Genomic DNA, 19,237 nt, shown 5'->3' on the forward strand with positions numbered 1-19,237 from the left:
ACATATGCGTGACATGAGGAAAACATGTTTACCTTTCTGGTAATAGGATCATGTATGATGTTTATTTTTATTCTTTTTCACTATCTACTTTAACTGAGCTATATACGTTTGGCTCATTTATGGTAAGATTTCTTTTAAAAACTCCTAAAGAAAAAGAGAAATTTAACTGACATTCGAGTGACGTGTGCCCTTTTGGAAAAACAGACCAACTGACAAACAAAAAATACAAAACAAAAGAGGCTGAGAGAAGAGTTCTAGGGACCAGCTTGTCTGAGGGGCTCTCTGAGATGGAGTGGGCGGGAACAGCAGGGTCTCTCACCTTCCTGGGCTGAGCTCAACAAACAGCCACAAGCCATACTCACCATTCCACAATCTCCGGATGAAGAATGGTGTTGTTGACATTGAACCTACAGAAAGAAAACAAGGCAAGTCCATTAGTTCCATGGTCTATCATCTCCCAGCAAGAAATACTTCATTCGAGACATACCAAGAGAAAGCCTGACCAAGAGAACTTTAACTTCATGACTCCCTGGACAACAGAAGGCCTGCTGCTGCTCACGTCCTGCAGCAGACTTGGCAGTCCAGGCCATGTCCTCCAGGTGTAGTCAGCTGGAGAACAAGCTGCTTGGCTGCAAAACGTCACCCTCCACCCTCGCTAGGCAGACAGCATAGCCTCTTCCATCAAGTGTACCAACATATACATAATAGGAGTCCCAGAAGAAAAGGAGAGAGCTAATGGAGCAGAAGAATATTTGAAAATAGAATGGCCAGAAACTTTGCCAATTTAATGAAAAACATCAATGTAAACATCCATAAAGCTCAATGAACTCCAAGTGGGATAAACTCAAAAGAGATCCACACCCAGACACATAATCAAACTGTCAAAAGAAAACCTTAAAAGCAGTAAGAGAAAATCAATTCATCACATGCAAAGGATCTTCAGTAAGATTAATGGCTGATTTCTCATCAGAAACTACAGAGGCCAGAAGGCAGAATACGGGATGACATATTCCAATTGCTAAAAGAAAACCATCTGTCAACGAAGATTCCATATGCAGCAAAGCTATGCTTCGTAAATGAAAGAGAAATTAAAACAGTACCAGATAAACAAAAACTGAGAGAATTCATCACTAGAAGACCTAGCTTATAAGAAATACTAAAAGGAATCTTTCAGACTATAGTGAAAGGAGTTTCTAGAGAGTAACTAGGATCCATATAAGGAGAAAAGGGGCACTGGTAAAGGTAATTACATAGGCAAGTACGGAAACAGTGTAAATGTATTCTGTTTGTAAGTCCTATCTGATTTAAAAGATAGCTGCATAAAGCAATAATTATAATTATAAACCTGTGTAGGTCACTGCGAAATGTATAAAGATGCAATCTGTATGCAATAACAGCACAAAGGAAGGGAGCATAATTTTTGTGTACTATTGAAATCAACTGATATTAATGCGAACTAGATTATTACAAGTTTAAGAAGTCATTTGTAATTCTCTGGGTAACCACTAAGAAAACTAAAATATACAGAAAATGAAATAAAAAAGGAATCAAAACTGTATACTGCAAAAAAAAAGTCAATTAAACACAAAAGAAGGGAGTAATGGAGAAACTGAGGAACAAAAACAATATATGACACAGAAAACTAATAACAAAATGGCAGAAAAAAGGTCTTCCTTATCAGTAATTACGTTAGATGTAAATGGATTAAATTTTCCAATTAAAAGACAAGGATTGGGCTTCCCTGGTGGCACAGTGGTTGAGAGTCCGCCTGCCTATGCAGGGGACATGGGTTCATGCCCCGGTCCGGGAAGATCCCACGTGCCACGGAGTGGCTGGGCCCATGAGCCATGGCCGCTGAGCCTTCGCGTCCGGAGACTGTGCTCCGCAACGGGAGAGACCACAACAGTGAAAGGCCCGCGTACCGCAAAAAAAAAAAAAAGACAAGGATTGGCAGAATAGATGGATAAAAAAAGACTCAACCATATGCTCTAAAGAGACACTTTAGGGCTTCCCTGGTGGCGCAGTGGTTGAGAGTCCACCTGCCGATGCAGGGGACACGGGTTCGTGCCCCAGTCCGGGAAGATCCCACGTGCCGCGGAGTGGCTGGGCCTGTGAGCCATGGCCGCTGGGCCTGCACATCCGGAGCCTGTGCTCCGCAACGGGAGAGGCCACAGCAGTGAGAGGCCTGCGTACCGCAAAAAAAAAAGAGAGACACTTTAGACTCAAAGACACAAGATGAAAGTGAAAGGATGGGAAAAGATATATTATGCAAACAGAAACCAATATATCCATAGACTGGAATATTTCTCAGCCACAAAAATGACCAAAGTACTGATTCATGCTACAACATGGATGAATTTTGAAAACACAGTTAGTGAATGAAGCCACATATAAAAGGCCACATACTGCATGACTCCATTTATATCAAATGCTAAAGTAGGCAAATCCATAGACAGGAAATAGATTAGTGGTGGCCAAGGGAATGACTGCTAATGGGTACAGGGTTTCTTCTTGGGTGATGAAAATATTCTAAAATTGATTGTGATGATGACTGCACAAACCTATAGACATACAAAAAGGCATTTTAGTTGTACAGTTTAAGTGGGTCAGTTGTATAAGGTATGTGAATTATATGCTGACAAAGCTGTTTTTAAAAAACTTACTGAATTATACACATAATGAATTTTATTGTACATAAATTTTATTCTAATAAAATTGATTTATAAAAATTGACGGAAATGAGAGACAGATAAATCGACAAGCATAGTTTCAGATTTTCACATACCTCTTCTGATGACAGAACAAGCAAACAGAGAAATCAGTAAAGTTGCAGAAGATACAAACAATACAATTAACCGACTTAATTTCATTGACATATACAGAACACTACAGCCAACAACTGCGGACTACGTGCTCTCTAAGTATACATGAAACACTTATCATGAAACAACATCATATGTTGGAAGTTTCAACAAATTTCAAAGGGTTGAAATACAGAGAATATTCATTGATTACAGTAGAATTAAACTAGAAATCAGTAACAGAAAAATATAAAATCCAAAATTGTTTGGGAATTAAGCAATAAACTTCTAAATACCTACAGTTCAAAGAAGAGAAAATAATAAAATCAGAAAATAAAACCATGAAATATCGTAACTGGTGAAATGCTGCTAAAGCAGTGCTTAGAGGAAAATTTATAGCTCTAAATGTAGGCAGTAGAAAAGAACATTGAAAATCAATGATCTAAACTTCCATCCCGGGACTTCCCTGGTGGCGCAGTGGTTAAGAATCCGCCTGCCAATGCAGGGAACACAGGTTCGACCCCTGGTCCAGGAAGAGCCCACATGCCACAGAGCTACTGGGCCCACGTGCCGCAACTACCGAAGCCTGCATGACGCAACTACTGAGCCTGCATGCTGCAACTACTGAAGCCCACGCACCTAGAGCCCGTGCTCCACAACAAGAGAAGTCACTGCAATGAGAAGCCCACGCACCACAAGGAAGAGTGGGCCCCCGCTTGGCGCAAGTAGAGAAAGCCCACGTGCAACAACGAAGACCCAACGCAGCCAAATAAATAAATAAATAAAAATAAACTTCCATCCCAGAAATATCTTTCTTCTTTCTCAATGAACTAGAGAAAGAACAAATAAAACCTAAAGAGATTAGAACATTTTTAAAGCAAAAGATCAATGAAATAAAAAGCAAACATACAATAGAGACAAATCTACAAAGCCAAAAGTTCTTTGATAAGATGAACATAACTGAAAAGGGAGCCCAGGAGACAAAAGGATCAGGTTGGGGCACATCCCTGACACTTCTGTCACGCGTGACTCAGAGCTCAAGCTATCAGTGAGACAGCTAGGTAAGCGCAATGTGGTCCAGCACAATGTATGGGCCTCAGCAGAGAAGCCTTGGGAAGCCTTCAATCCTCAGGATTCTGAGCCCTGCTCTATCTCAAGCCAGGATATCACACAGGGCATACAGGATTGTGACCCACCAGGAATCCTCCATGGCCTCACTGAGGGGTGTTTGAAAACACCTATCTAATGCTGTCGTTGTGCAGCTGGTACCCCCACTTCTGGCTGAAGGAGGGACAAGGACGAGGAGAGGGAAGGAGGTATTAGCAGGCTGAAAGGATTCCAGATCTTCAAAGCTTTCGGGATCCCTAACTATAAAAATAAGACTACTAAATTCAAAGTCTACCAAAGTGTTGTAGAATCAAGCCCTACTTGTGAAATATCAAAGAGATCACAGAGAGCCAACCTGGCTCAGAGTGAAGAACAGAGCAGGAGATGACATAAATAAAGACGGCAATATAGACCGTCTCCCATTCTGCCAAATATCACTTTGACGCTAGGAAAAGCGATGGGCTATCTCCTCAAAAGCCAAACACGCCAGTAAAATCTCACGTTACAAAACATATGTACATATACACACATGCACACACACACATAAACAGCAAGGTGACCAGGCACAAAGACAAAGATGCAAACACACAGACACACACAGAGACAGGCATACACTTAGAAAAGAGGCGCAGGCAGACACACACAGATATATATTCATGGACACAGGCAAATACATGCACACACACACACAAAGGCATAAACATGGACTAACACCCAAATATACACACAAACAGAAACACACAGACTCACACAAATGCACATTCAGACAAAGAAACACCCTCAGACACACACATAAGAGTCCAAAAGACATTCACGGCAATGTCAGTGGTTTAACTCAGGTAATGAAATTTGAACACTCCTTGCTTTCGCCTCTGTGCTAGTTAGAGCTTTCTATACCGAGCATGTAATAATTGTGTAAAAACAACAACAAAGCCCACCAGAGCCCATGAAGGTGGGGAATGTCCTGGAAGCTGAGGGTACCTCCCTGGTGGGCTCTAGCTGTGGGCTGGGTGATAGACAGTGAGTAGTGAGAGCCCAGCCAGCCCTGCTCCAGCCCCCGGGCTCCTCCCTGCAGTTTCTAACTGGAAGATGGAGAACAGGTCCCAGAAGGCCCCCACTCCACCCTCACTGGGGGCTGGGGCGGGTTCTCGTCTCCTCAGGAGACTCGGAGATTCCATGAGCCATAATCAGAACCTCAATCCAGACTGTTAACTTGATACATAAGTTAACAGTAACCAGAAAGCCACTGGTCCCCACACCACAGACTGGCATTTTATTGTAACTGTCGAGTTTTATTAATGTCCCTCTACTTCTTGGGTTTGAAAATTCACATCCCTGAACATTAATATTCCTGCATTAATAACCCCCAAATTCAGCAATTTCATACTTAACTGCTTATTTAAATGGAATTAATTTGTAACCAATCATCGTCAAATATGCAAGGCAATTTAAGTAAATGCCACAAGATAAGAAATGTGCTTATCCTGAATAACCAGCTAATGTAAAACAGCGACCATATTTCTCCGTCAGACAACGGCGTGAAACAGAGCGCTCTCTACTCGCTGCCCCCACCCAGGGCTCCTGGGCAGTCTGCCTGCCTTGGACGGAACTGCCTCAGGCCAAGAAGGCGGCCCATAGGCCACCTGGCCCCCCACAGATAATCTCTTTCCCTTCATAACCAGGGTCTGTCCGTCTGTCTGTCTGAGGAAAACCTGCTCTCAAGTCTACCTCTCCTCTGATGCTAACGAAGACAAATCATGTCTGCCTCTGCTCCCAGGCCGCAGGACCCAGCTGCTCCAGGCAGCTGTGGTATGTGCCGCCCCCAGGAAGAAGGCGTCTTTCCTGTGCAGCTACCCTCTCCACAGACCAGCCCCGGCCCCGCCCTCACCAGCACCTGGCGACGAGCACCTGACCCTGTCCTCTGGCCGGAGCCCACTACAGGGCCTGCTCCTTCCACCCCTTCCCTGGGAGCTGTCCGGGCGCCAATCCCGCCGTACAGGGAGCTGTGGCCGGGGCTGGAGTCAAACTCAGCACGAGGCCTACAGACTGTCCCCACCTGCTCCCTTCACCCCAGCATAATCACACCCTGGCTCCCCAGGGAGGACAAGGCCACACCCCTTGGTGAGCCCAGGGGCCCCTGGCCGTGGGGAGATCCCGGTGCATGTCTACCGCCCCACGCCGCCTCTGCCTCCCTGCTCCCAGTCCCCTGCGACCCCACCACTGTGACACCTGGCACACCCCCTGCCGTGGGCAGCAGGCGGCCTGGCCCTGATATGGGAAGGCCAAGGGAGGTCTGAGGGCTCCCAGAACCAAAGCCACAGTCCCACCGAGGTGACAGGCCCAAGGCAGCCGACCCTGAGGAGCCACGTCTGGAGAGGTCACAGCTGGGTGGACAGGTGAGGCCACTGTTCCATCACAAGCTCCCTCCTGCCCCCAGGCGAAGGGATAAAGGTGGCCTGGGGCGGCCCATCAGGACAAACCGAGAGGCCAAAACCTGAACTTCTGCCAGACCAGGTCAGTGAAGGATCCAAGATGGGAGGTGTTGCAGAGAAGTTCAAAAGGGTCAAAAGCAAAAATTCCAGGAATAAGGCGCCTCAGTAGGGCAGTGAGAAGTGACCGAGGATAGAAGCAGCTGAGTGAGTATTAGAAAGTAGGACGACAGCAAGATTCATCTTGCATAGGAAACAGGCTATTATTATCCCTGCAAACAGCGGGAGGTGCTCACAGCTGGCAGGTGAATGCGGTCACCGAGCCGCAGCGGCTCTGGAGGACAAGGGCCTCTCCAGCCTGGCGCAGGGTCCGAAAGGTGGCAGAGCTGGGGTGGCTGGGAGACAGGGGGCTGAGCTGCACCCAGACCCCAGGAATACAGACACGACTTTCTGCAGGGAAGGCGCTGGCAGGGGGCCCGAGGTCAGTGGCCACAGTGCGCCGCAGGGTGCTGATGGGGGGGTGGTACCCAAATGGAGCAACCCCTAAGGGCAGAGCTACACAAAGGGTGCTACAGTGGGAGGTAAGGCCCAGAGCAAGGTGTGAGGGGACAGGAGGGGAGGCAGTACCACAGGGGGGCCGGGGGACCCCAAGGCAGGGAGGGCTCTCACCTGCGATACTTCAGCCAAGTCAGAAAACTCAGCCTGCCACATGGGTGTGGAAACGAATCCCCCCCAGCATGGGAGCAGGCGCTCAGCCCAGCGGTGAGGGGCCTGGGGAGCAGCTCACAGCCAGCCCCCGTCTGGGGGGACCATGGGTTGGAGAGGGCCAGCCTGGCAGAGTGTGCAAAGTTAAGGCTCTCCAGAAACACTCCCAACGTGGGGTGGGGTGTTGGCCAAGCACAGGCTCCTCTGGGCTCTTGGCAGGGGCCACGGGGACTCAGGGAGCAGCAGGGCACAGAGGCTGGGGTCTGCTCAGTGGAGGGAGAGGTCAGTTCACAGTGGCACTCCTCCCGGGGGAGTGGGGACAAGGCCTCAACTTCCACTGCTCACAGAGAGTGATGATGCTCCTGGAGTCCCCCACCGCTCCCCCAGAAAACCTGGGCCCCGGGTGCTTGAGAAGGCGTTCTCTGCAGCAGAGACCTCGGCTGGGAGGTGGGGCAAGAAAGACCCCACAGCTCACTGACATCCAGGAGTCTTGTCATCGGACATCCTGAAGTCTGCTGGCCCACTACACAGCTGGGGAAACTGACGCTCAGAGGGGCACTGGGGCGTGATGGGGGCTTGCTCAGGGGCAACTGTTTATTAAGTACCAACTCCACGCCAGGCTCCGGACAAGCGGGATCGCATTTCATCCCACAGCAAGCCCGAGCAGCACCATGCTTCCCGCGGGAGAGCTGAGGCTCGGAGGCAAGTTCTGCTAAGGTCACAGAACCGGTCGGTGTGGCAGCCACCAGGGCTCCCTCCTTCTAGCTCAGGGCTTCCCCACAAGGCAGTGAGACCCAAGTCGAGACTGAAGAGGCCAGCCCACGGGACCAGAGTGTAGGCAGGTGAGCAGGGCACAGGAGCCGCCCTGCACCGGGCAGTGTTGGGGGACGAGGGGAGGCTCGGATCAGGACGGGCAGCAGGAAGCTGTGCCCCGTACCACTCCCCTCAAGGGCCTGGAGGAAGACAGCGGCTCCACGGCCAGCATCTCGACAAGCTGGGCTAATCGCTGCTGGGGTGGGAGGCGAGGCCGCTCTGGGGAGCTCCCAAGAGGATGCGGAGATGCGTGCGACGAAAAGAAGCACACCTGATGCCCCACCGCTCTTATCACTGGGGGAAGTGACACGTATTTATGAGCTCATAATCCCTCCTCATCACATCACACATCACACACGCAGATTCCCGTGGCTCAGGCTCATACATAATTACAAGGCACTTCCTCGGTCCAGCAAAGGACAGAGGATGCCGTGATGCAGAGTACAGGCTGGGGTGGGGGAGGGGCCGGGGCCGGAGAAACAGGAGACCAGGCGAGCTGTCCACACTCAGCAGCCCCAAGGAGCAGGTGCCTCCCCTCAAGGGCTCATCTGCTGCAGCCTCGGGTCCTACAGACCGCTCCCCGCAGGGCCAGGCAGCAGCCAGCCCGGGGACACAGGCATGGCTGGCAGGCGGCACTCTCCAGGGGCCAGGGCATGAGGGTGGCAAGGCAGGAGAGGTGCTGGCTCCCTGTGCCCAACACCTGCCCTCCTGCCTGGGGAGGCCTAGAAGGGGGAACAGAGCTGGGGGGCTCGGCCTGGGGCTACGCTGGGGAGCGAGGGCAGGTAAGGGGGCAGCCACCTGGGACTGGGGCAGCAGGGGACAAGGGGAAGCTACGAGCCAGGCTGGGGGAGGTCAGCGGCTAGGAGTGAGGGGAGGGGGCTGATGAAAACGAAGACCATGGAGCTCAGAGCAGGTCCCTGGAAGGAAAACAGCCGCCCCACGTGTGTGCATGGTTGCCCAGGCTTCCCTAAGCACGTGGCGGGCCTGTGCTTTCACAGTAGAGCTTGACAGGGAAGTGGCATCGATCCTTAAAGTCAAGGTTGGAGTGAATTTAGGCCAATTACTTTTCTAAGCATGTCCTCGCATCACCCAATCTAACCCCTTTTTAGCATCCTCCTGTTTGTGTGTTCTGTGTCTAGTCTGTAGACCGGGCCAGCCTGCTGGTGAAGATGTGAGCTGATGGAGGATGAAAGGAGACGGTTCCCAGGGCCCCAGGACTCACTTGCTGATGCCCTCGAAGGAGGCCTCCCTGCAGATGCTGCCGCTGTCAGTGTTGACGCCGCGCTGGAGAGAGAGAGGGAACGTGAGGGCGCAGACCCGCAACACGGGGCGACGACGGGGAGCCCCCGCCTCAGCCCAGCCAACCCATCCCTTCCCGCCTTTCAGGTAACTCCAGGCCGGGCCCCAGCACAAGGGCAGCCCTCCTTTCTCTGCTGCAGCTTGAAAAGGAGAGAAAGCAAGGCCTCCTCCGTCCAAGCACCTTGCTGACCCCAGCTCGGGCTGCCTGGGCACAGGTGGAGGCTGGGCGAGAAGACCTCGGACCGGGACCACCTCCAACCACAAATCCCCCCGCTGCCCCAAGGCTGGCTGGTCTCCCTGTGCACGTGTCTGCACACACGCTCCCCACAGACAGTGTCCTGAAAAGCACTGTCAAATCCGGCCCTTCCAGAGACGCGGGTGTGACCCGACTCAGGCAGGAGGGGCCTTTCTCCGTGACACTGAGACTGTGTTACATTCCTCTCCTTTCCCTAATTGTAAGGAGACTCCAGCTGGAACTTAGACAGCAGCGGAGACAAAACAAAAGATTCAGAGGAAAACGTGCCATCCCCAGAGAGGCCAGGCCTTTTAAATCGCCTTTTAATTCTTCCTCAAGACCTACAGGTCGATGTCTAACTGTATCCCCCGCAAAAAACACACTGAACCCTCCGTGACCACAATCATAACGTTTCTTCTCAGCCATCAAAACTGCAGGGTGGAAAAAAGAGATCACGTGTAGCGCTAACAAAAATAACTGAGAAAAACTATTTCGGTAAAAATCAATTAACAAAGGAGAGAAGGGTCACTTTGGGAGGGTAGAAGGGCTGCATACTCTTCATATTTGAAGCCCCCCAAGGTTGAAGTATAGGAAAGCAGACTTCTTCTCGGAGCCGTTTCACAGCCTCAGCACCCCCGCCCCACCCTACGAGGGTGCACCGTGCACCCCTGCCTGCCCCAGGCTGCAGCAGGCCCTCCGTCATTTAGTGCCCCGAGTCCAAAATCTGATGCCACACAGCCCAGCACCCTCATGGGCAGATGCAAAGGGTGTGTTCACCGACACACTCTACGCTGCACATTATTTGAAGTGCACGTTTTGATACGTTCTCTATCAACAACGGAGGAGAGACAGTGTGGAAGCAAATTGATATTCTACGTCCACAAACCCCAAGAGCTCAACCTGACACAAATACATCCTCCAGTCAGGTTTTAACCCTCGGAGTATGCGTGGCGTCTTGTCCACAGGGGCCTCGGGACAGGACACAGCCCAGGTCGACTGGAGAATGGAGGACGTGGTCCTGGACACGTTTAGCAATTCAGACTGAGCTGTCACTATTTATCAGCAATGACCCTTGTTTTCAATCCTCCCCACGGCCCTGACCTCTGCAGGGGCAAGCGGCTCCCTAAAGCCCCTCCCCGTACTCAAAAGCTGCCTGGTCCCTGAACACCAGCCACTTACCAAAGTGAGGAGGACGGAGGGGCTCCGTGATGTCAGGACGCTGGCAATCTGAAAGGTCAGAAAGAAAAATCCACTTTAGTGCCACCACGGGAAGCCTGATGGCGAGGACGTACCAGCGTTATTAAATACTGACAGCTCATCCTTAAAGCAGAAGTTTACAGAGAAGAAGGGACTTCTGAAAGCCACACAGCTATCAGGTAACAGAGAGGGACTCAAACCTAAACCCGGCTTCCCCACGTGCTGCCCTGGCTCCGAGCCCCACACAGATCCCAGCTCCTAAGAGCCAGACCCACTCGCCCTCCAAGGCTAGCACCTCTGTTCATCTGCCTGGTCCCTCATGAAAGACCCACTGAGGCAATCTCTTCGGCACTGGTGCCCAGGGTAGACACCCTCCTCCCTGCCCCCTTCATCCCCCTGACCACATGGACTTGCCACCCCCAACCCCACATCCTCGCTTTCCATCCCTCCACGGCCCACTCAGGGCCCTGCACGCTGGCTGCTTCCCACCCGACCCCCGAACGAGCTTGCCACGCAAGCTCACCTCCCCATGCCTCTGCCTGGGCTCACCTCTGCCTGGGACGCCTTCTCCCCATCATAGCCGCTTCCTCAATTTGAGCTCAGGACTGAGGTCTCTGGTCCCCCGGCGGGTTGGTCCACTCCCTCCTCTACTGCCCCCCGGCCGGTCACACTGCCTCGGCCATGACATCCTCACCCCAAGGGGGCGGGCCACCCCGGTGGGACCACCTTCTTCCTCTCCTGGCCCTACCCCTCAGTCTGCTCTGCATCTTGGCCACTGCAGCTCCTACTGTACTGAGCCCCCTCCCCACGCTCCCACCTGACACAGGGCGAGAGTGAGGATTTGTTTGTTGTTTCAACAGCTTTACTGAGTCATCACCGACATACTCTACGCTGCACATTATTTGAAGTGCACGTTTTGATAAGTTCTGACATATATGTATACATGCTTTTTAATACTGAGAGGCTCCCAGAGAAAACCTGGAAGATACCGAAAACTATAAAAAGATAAAATACACCTACAAAACCATCCCCTGAGACTTTTTATCTCTGCACATAAAAACAGAGATCTGTAATGACATTTGGATCATATGAAGTTACATGCTTCGCTTATTTCCTGTCATTCTTCAAACACGCCATTTTCACCAGTCACTACTGCGGGGGATGGTAAACGCCCAGGGAACGCCTGATTACACAGCCTGCGCCACTCACTGCAGGCTCATCTCACGTAACCACCCAGGAAGCTGGTACTGCAAATGTCCAGATTTCACCAGTGAAAAGGCTTATGGGTTAATCTGCCCATAGTTAAAAGAGAGCACAGTGGTGGCTGCGTCATATTCTCTTAACAGATCTGGCATAGTTTATTTATTCATTCCTCTACTGGGCACTTACATTATTTCTAATGATTAACTTTACAAAGTATGCCCCGATGGGCATCCTGATATAAAGTCTTTACTTCCTTAAAAAAATAAATGACTTCCTTAAAAAAAAAAAAAATTGACCCAGTGAAACTGCTGGGTGACAAGCCCCATACTTTGTCAAGGTTTTGATGCTCACGGCCACATGACTCACCCTCCCACCCACAAGCCCAATGCTCCATCTCCCTGGACCCTCCTCGTTTGCTCAGTAACTGCTCTGAGAATGACTGAAGCCCAGCCTCTGAGCTGCACACACAAGGGCGCGGTGAGTCGCTAGCACGCCCCAGGCCCTCTGCGAGGAGGGGGCGGCGCATTAGAAGGAACCAGAGCCGCACTTGGCCCTGGGTGTGCTGTTACGGCGACTGAAGGGTCTATATTCATCAGCACAGAGCGGTCCGTCGATTGCGGCAGCACAACCAGAGCACGAGTAGGCACTTGGGGACTGTATGTGCTATTGTCCTTGGGAGAGGGGAGCAGGATAACAAACGTGTGGGCTGCTGGTTTTTCTCTCGGCTGTGACTCAGGACGTGCTGCTTGGGGATAACGGAGGAGAAAGCAGCCCTCTCAATGCCACCCGATGTGCACACGGATGGAGGCGGCCTGACGCAGCAGGCCGGGCGTCTGCTGGTCCTGGCAGGGCAGCATCTTTTATTGATCGTGAACACTTGAGTGGGCCCTGGTTACCTCTGCGGCTGCAAAACCTCCCCCAGCCAGGCCGCTGCACCTGCCCTTCCCCGTGGAGACCGATCAGTGCTACCCTCTCGTCAGCACACCCTGATTCCCTGCCTCCGAAATTAAGGCGACGGACGTGAGGCAGCTATGCGTCACAGGTGGGAACTACAGCTCCGCACACAGGACGACGTGGCTCTGTCCACACGGGGCCTCGTTTCCGTGGACCAGTGGTCACTGGGGACCCACCAGCTCTCATGAACCAGCGCTGTTAAACGCCTTGCCTTGCTTCATGCCGCAGCATCAGTTTCCCAGGTAGCCTGGCCTCTCCGGCAGGTCGCAGTGGACGGCACACACAGAACTCTCCAGCGCCCTGTGGACCAGGATCCTCCCCTGGGGACAGTCAGAGGCTTCCCGTGGAGGCCTCACGCACCCTCGTGCCCAAAGCTCCCACCAGGCCTGCTGGCCACTCTTCAAGGGTGACGATCCAGAGAAAGGGGCTGGACAATCCTTGACCAGTGCTGTCACGAGAGCCTGCACTGCTCCGGGAGCTGGGCTTCACCGTGCAGACAGCAAAGCTTTTAAAACTGAACCTTCTTCACGGCAGTCTGAAACAGGGCTGACCGCTGGTGGCCGGCAATGCATTTAAAATGTTCAATTTGGGGGTAATTCCTTGGCAGTCCAGTGGTTGGGACTCCGCACTCTCACTGCCAAGGGTCCGGGTTCGATCCCTAGTCAGGGAACTAGGATCCCACAAGCCACGTGGTGCAGCCAAAATAAATAGCTAAATAAAAATCTAAAAATAAAAATTTCAATTTGTTTCTAAAATTTAAATATTGGGAAAGACCACGAACAACATGGATTTGCAGCTACTCGTGAACAACTGGTGCATCTAGTAACCTGGGGCGAGCAGTCCCACACAGCATTCAGAGGGCCCGCCGCAGACCCCACCACTCCCTGACGCCTCTACCCACCGAGGCAGAGGCGGGCAGCATCCATCACTGTGCTGCCACCAACGTCTCCTACATGCGAGCCAGTGGCCCTGGCAACATCTGCCTGGCGCTATGAAGGAGAACACAAAACGTGCCCTCCGCCTGGCCACCTCCCGCCCCCTGCATACCAGCCACCGCACCGCACCTTGACGGCAGTGCCTAGTAGCCCCTCTCAAGGTTCTCCTGAGCTCCCCCCTCTCGGGGAGCCACCATTCACTCTACCTTCTCAATAAACTCAGGATCACCTACAGGAGGCGGGAAACTAGATAGCCAGGTTCGCTACATCAGACACCTGTGCTGTACGTGTGGTATCGAGTGACGGGCCGTGGCCTGGGGTGGGGGCTTCCTGCCCTCTTTCACAGGAGACAAGTGTCAGCTGCTTCTCGTCTGGGATTTGTGGCCAAGGCTGCCCAAGGTTGTTAGATCAAGCTGAGCACCACAGGACTGGTCCAGGGAACCCTTCCCCAACATAAAGGGCTTCCTGTCGCTTTCCATGATGGAGTAGCCCCAGGCACCCTCGAGTGCCTCCCAGCCCAGGTGTCTGTACAGGTGAGTACAGGCCCAGGTGTCTGTACAGGTGAGTCGGGCTCCATTTCAAGCCACAGAAAATCAAAGGCACTTGGGAGCCTTGTCCCCTCTGGAGGCGTGTCCTGCAGCATCCGCTCACTTCTGACAGGGCAAAGGCGGAGGTGGAGGGCGAGCTGCCGGGGTCCAAAGTTGGTGGGGTCAAATCCCAACCCTGGTACTCCATGGCCACGCAGCCGTGCACGAGGCCCTTCACTGCTCGGAGCCTTGGATTCCTCTCGACGGGGTGAGACTGTGGTCCACCATGGGACAGGGCGGAGGGAGGAGGGGATCTGTGTGAGCTGCCGAGGTTGCTGGAACCTGCAGGTGCCATCCTGGAGTGGAGCGCCTGTCCCACGGTCCACAGGAGCCCTCGCTTCCAATAAGATGCACAGCAGTAATCATCACAACAGGGCCGATTAACGATGACGGTGATGACGGCGTGGCCCCGCAGAAAGTACCGTGCTCTCACCGCCACTGAAGCCTTCACTTCAGATTCTGCTTCATAAATACAGACTCAGATGAGCTGGTCTGCGGGGCTCTAATTCTACACTATCGTGACAGGCCTTCCTGGCCTGACACTCAAGACCTCCTCTGTTTTACCTCATTTGGAGGCCGGCTCTCCTTCTCCCCAGAAATCACTGTGTAAATGGAGCTGAGTTCACGGCCACCGCCCCCCTCCCCGCCCACCCCGGTCATAAAAGCAAAAACACCAGACTGTGGCTGGGAGGCTGCGGCAGAGAGACGCTCTGACTCGAGGCGCTGGGCCTCAGGGCCCATCCCAGGCTGCCCCCTCCAGGTTTCACACCGAGGAGACCCAGAAGGTCAAGGTCCCAAAGAGCAATAATGTTAAGATGCAGTTTACAAAGGTAGGAGGGATACACCCACCAGAGGAGAGGGTCAGAACAAAATCACAACTAAGGATGGGCATCCCTCTCTCTCTAGCACTTCAAAAATACAAGGTACAGTAAGTCCCCTACATATGAACCTTCAAGTTGCAAACTTTCAAAGATACATAAGTACATTCCATCAACATCAGGCGTGAGTGAAATCGCAGCTTGCCCTGCATCTCCTATTGCTGATCTTTCAGCTCTACCATCTCCCACCTCCTCTCCCTCCTCCAGTCAGTAACTCCTCCTGCCTCTTCACTCAATGCCAGCCCAGCTCTTAGTGTATGACGACCTCTGTCTGGGGAAATGTGGCGCGGAGGGGCTCCGTGCAGCCGATCCTGCCAGGCCAGGGCTGCACCTCGGGCGGCGGGCACTCACCTCGGGGTGTTGCTGTTCTACCCAGCACCAATCTGCACAGAGGATGGGGCTTATGACAGCACCCAGGGACAAGCAGAGGCCTCCTGTGCACCTGGCAGTGGTGCAGTATCGGGGGGACTTGGTCCCCCAAGGAGACGAGGGGGGCACATGGCTGTGCTCTCACCTTTGCCACGGCCTGGCCCTAACAGCAGTGGAAGTCAGGGGCAGCCCCTTTTTTTTTTTTTGCGGTATGCGGGCCTCTCACTGTTGTGGCCTCTCCTGGTGCGGAGCACAGGCTCCAGACGCGCAGGCTCAGTGGCCATGGCTCACAGGCCCAGCCGCTCCACGGCATGTGGGATCTTCCCAGACTGGGGCACGAACCCGTGTCCCCTGCATCGGCAGGCGGACTCTCAACCACTGCGCCACCAGGGAAGCCCGGGGCAGCCCCTTTTGACTGCCTGGATTGGGGGACAGATTGATAGCCCCAGGAAGATAGTCACATACCCACCCAGGCCACATGCCACTGGGCAACCATGCTGGGAGGAGGATTAAAGCCAGGGGTCCTCCAAGCCCACCCCATCCCGCAGGCCTCTCGCTGTCTGGGGCTCTTCTGACAGCGGCACCTACAGCTGGTGAGGGCCTGTGGGAAGGGCCTCCCAACGCGCGAAGGCCCAGCCAAGCCTGATCAGACCTTCACAGAGACACCCTTCCTCCGAGCAGCTCAGCGGCCACATCCAAGGTGTAAGACACCAGCGACCAGGTCGGGCACTGCCCCAGCGAAGCAGGGGCCTCCCAGGGAGGTCTGAGAGGCATGTTTCTCGCCTGCTCTCTCCAAACAAGGGCACTGCTGAGGGGGCTGGTGGCTGGACCGTGCTGTCCCGCGACGTCCAGCCAGGCTGTTGCAAGGGGAGGAGTCGGCCACTACTGACCTCGTCTGTGTACTGGACGTCGTCCACGGCGTACTTCTGCTTGAAGTGCTCCTTGGAGTGGATCCTCAAAAAGAAGCACAGGAAGCGCCAGCGTCAGGGTTTGGCCGCAGCTGGGCCCAGGCTGCCTTCTGAGCTCAGGCCAGGAAGCCCCGGGCCCACCCCTGCCCCAGCCGGCACCTGGCACCGAGCCGGTCTGCCCAACACAGGCTTAGAGGGCAAAGGACACTGGGCCAGAGTGACTGCTGAACCCCACCTGCATCCCTCCCCCCTCCCCCAGCCAACCTCTGCTCCTCCTGCGAGCTGGTGACCCCGGCCGCCTGGGGCCAGCAGCTGAGGACAAACCTCCCTTTACTACCAATGAGAGCCCACCCACGCTGGGCAGCCAGCCAGCCCACCCACGCTTCGGGGCATGAAATTAGCTGCCTCCCAGGCCCCCACAGAGCCTCTTTTAAAGAAAAGTTTAAAAGTTAACATTTTAAAGAAGCCAGTAACAGTATTACTCACTGTGATGAGAAACATTCAAGCTTACTCATCGTCCCTGAAAAATCAGCCAGTGAGGAGACAAAGACGCAGGGCGGAGGAGGCTGCGCAGCCCTTGCCCGCCTCACAAAGGGCTCCTGGTCACGGCGGCACTGAGCAGGGCTGGTGGGTCCAGCAAGCACCATCCCCACCCCCACAGCCTCTTGGTAGGCAGATGAGTCAATGTCACTGCTGGTGACAGAGCTCACATCAGGAGCTCTAGCCGCCTGGAGGAAGGATGTCCAAGATGCACACACACACACAGACACACACACAGAGACACACACACACACACACACACACACACACCCCGTCCCACGCCTGGGCACCGCATCAGCATGGGGGATTCACTCCCATCCTGCCTGTGATTGCATGATATTCTAGTCACCAAGTGTCAGATCTGAAAGAAGCCTCAGAGGAAGTAGCAGATGGTTTTCAGATTGTGCTTCCTCAAGGGTGAGGAGACGACAGGCAGGTGGAGGTGCCAAGGACGGTGTACCTGGGGAGGCCCGTAGGGGACAGGGAGGGAGAGCACTTTGGGACTCGGAAATGACCCCTCTAAAAGCAAGCTCCACGTGCCTCTGCAACACCACTGATCAACCAGCACCGCTACCCAGGGAACAGATTCCCACTCCCCTCTCTGAGCCCTGCGCCGTTTTCCTCTCTGCCCCAACAGGTGTCCCAGGCCGGACTGTGGCCCGGAAACACAGAGCACAAACCAGGGACGGATGGGTGGCCTTGGGGGTCAGCAGCAGGGAGCTCACAGCCGTAGGCAGCGAGCCAGGCCGGGGAGACAGTGGTCCGCTGAGACCAGCGGCCTGGTGCCCCGAACCCTTTTTGCTTTACTGCCCTCTTGGCTTCTCTGAAGCGGGCACTGGGTATCAAGCTCCCGCTGGTAATTAACTCTGCACGATCCAATTGCATTAGCTTCTGCGATTGAGATGGGACTCAAAGTTAAAGGGCCAAAGGCTGTGCCTCCATTAGCACTGCCTGTAGCAGCCACGTGGGGCGGGAACTGATGACAAGCGCCTTGCCTGGATGCTGGAGGCCCCGGCTCCAGGGCTTACTGCAAAGAGCTCGCTGACCCTTTGCTACCAAGCACTGACACCCTCAGCACAGCTGACCCTGCAGCCATTCACAAAAGCACGTGCCAGAAAGGCAAGAGGCAGGGCCACCGGTGTCATCACCACATTCACGCTGACTGCCCCGGCTCCAGTCCCTGCTCAGGACAGATGCCCGAATTCTCAGCAGGTCCCCAGTTCACCCCTGGTCCCCAGTCACTTCATCCCCTCCAGCTGTGACAGGCATCAAAGGCAAACCCCCAAAATATTCAGGAAGAGCCAAGGACGTGCTTTCGAGACCAGCCTCAATGGTCCCTACAGAGGGGCGTCTCGGCCATTAGCCTGGACACTGGCCTTTCACCTCACCTCCCATCGGGGACACGAACTCTCCCAAGCTGTCTTGCCAAAGGACACCTCAGGAAATGTGCTCCTGCCTGCCCTACCTGGGAGTCTTGGCAGTCAGGACTCAGCAGAGACCCAGGAGGCTTCAGACCTGGGAACATCTCCGTGTATTCAGCCTGAGGTCAATGTCTTGACAAGGTGGAACCAGAGGAGGTGGGGGGACGAGGGGGAAAAGGAGAGGAGAACACGAGGCAGCTGTGATCTGTGGGCGGCCCCAGGGCTGTGCGCTTGCCTGTCCACCCCTCACCTACCAGCCACGAGCCACTTCACCTGCCACGGGAGCCAAGGAGTGGCAAGGGCCAGCCAGCCCATGGGGGAGCCGGCTGAAGCCACCCCAATGTCCAGGAGCAAGTGAGCCCAGGGGCCAGCTTCACCAAATGCCCTTTGCCCACCTCGACGCACGCTGGGCCTCAAGGGCCCCAGATCGCCCAACTAGCCACAGGCCTGGTTCTCAGCAAGAATAACAATTTGACAGATACAACCCGAAAAGCGGGGAGCATCTTTTCCGGCACTTTGCGTGTCATTTTTTCTTCTAAAGGGCAGAGATAATTAAGTTTGAATAGTACTTATTTTTCTTGTTTGGGGGCCAATTATAGTAAAAATCATTTAAATGTCACCCTAAGAGGTAAGGGTGCCATGCCACCACGTCAAGCCAGCCAGCAGAGGGGCAGGAGGAGGAGTGGCATGTGCCTGTGAGCCCTACAGAGCTGGCTGGAGTGCCGGGCCCACAGCAGCCTCACAGAGGGCTGCATGGAGCCCTGACTGCAGTTTAGGGTCCAGCAGGGCAGCTCATGCCAGACCCCGTCGTGTGGGAGATCCAAGTAGAAGCAACTGGATGGGAGAGGATGGGTCA

General features: G+C 53.8%; 1 protein-coding gene across 2 annotated transcripts in view; it reads right to left on the reverse strand.

Annotated features, from left to right (window-relative positions):
* Nucleotides 1-19,237, reverse strand: part of PEPD (peptidase D) — a 114,424-nt gene that overhangs the window by 79,598 nt on the left and 15,589 nt on the right. For both annotated transcript variants that reach the window (XM_027079349.1, XM_027079350.1), the window contains exons 4-7: nt 16,403-16,466; nt 10,569-10,616; nt 9,078-9,139; nt 363-407 (exon numbers count right to left, since the gene is read on the reverse strand). In XM_027079349.1, the coding sequence (XP_026935150.1) occupies nt 363-407; nt 9,078-9,139; nt 10,569-10,616; nt 16,403-16,466 (219 nt within the window). The remainder of the gene's footprint in view (nt 1-362; nt 408-9,077; nt 9,140-10,568; nt 10,617-16,402; nt 16,467-19,237) is intronic.

The sequence above is a fragment of the Aethalodelphis obliquidens genome, unplaced genomic scaffold (assembly GCF_003676395.1).
Source record: "Aethalodelphis obliquidens isolate GAN/ISIS:26980383/991018 unplaced genomic scaffold, ASM367639v1 scaffold43, whole genome shotgun sequence".
Taxonomy (NCBI): domain Eukaryota; kingdom Metazoa; phylum Chordata; class Mammalia; order Artiodactyla; family Delphinidae; genus Aethalodelphis; species Aethalodelphis obliquidens.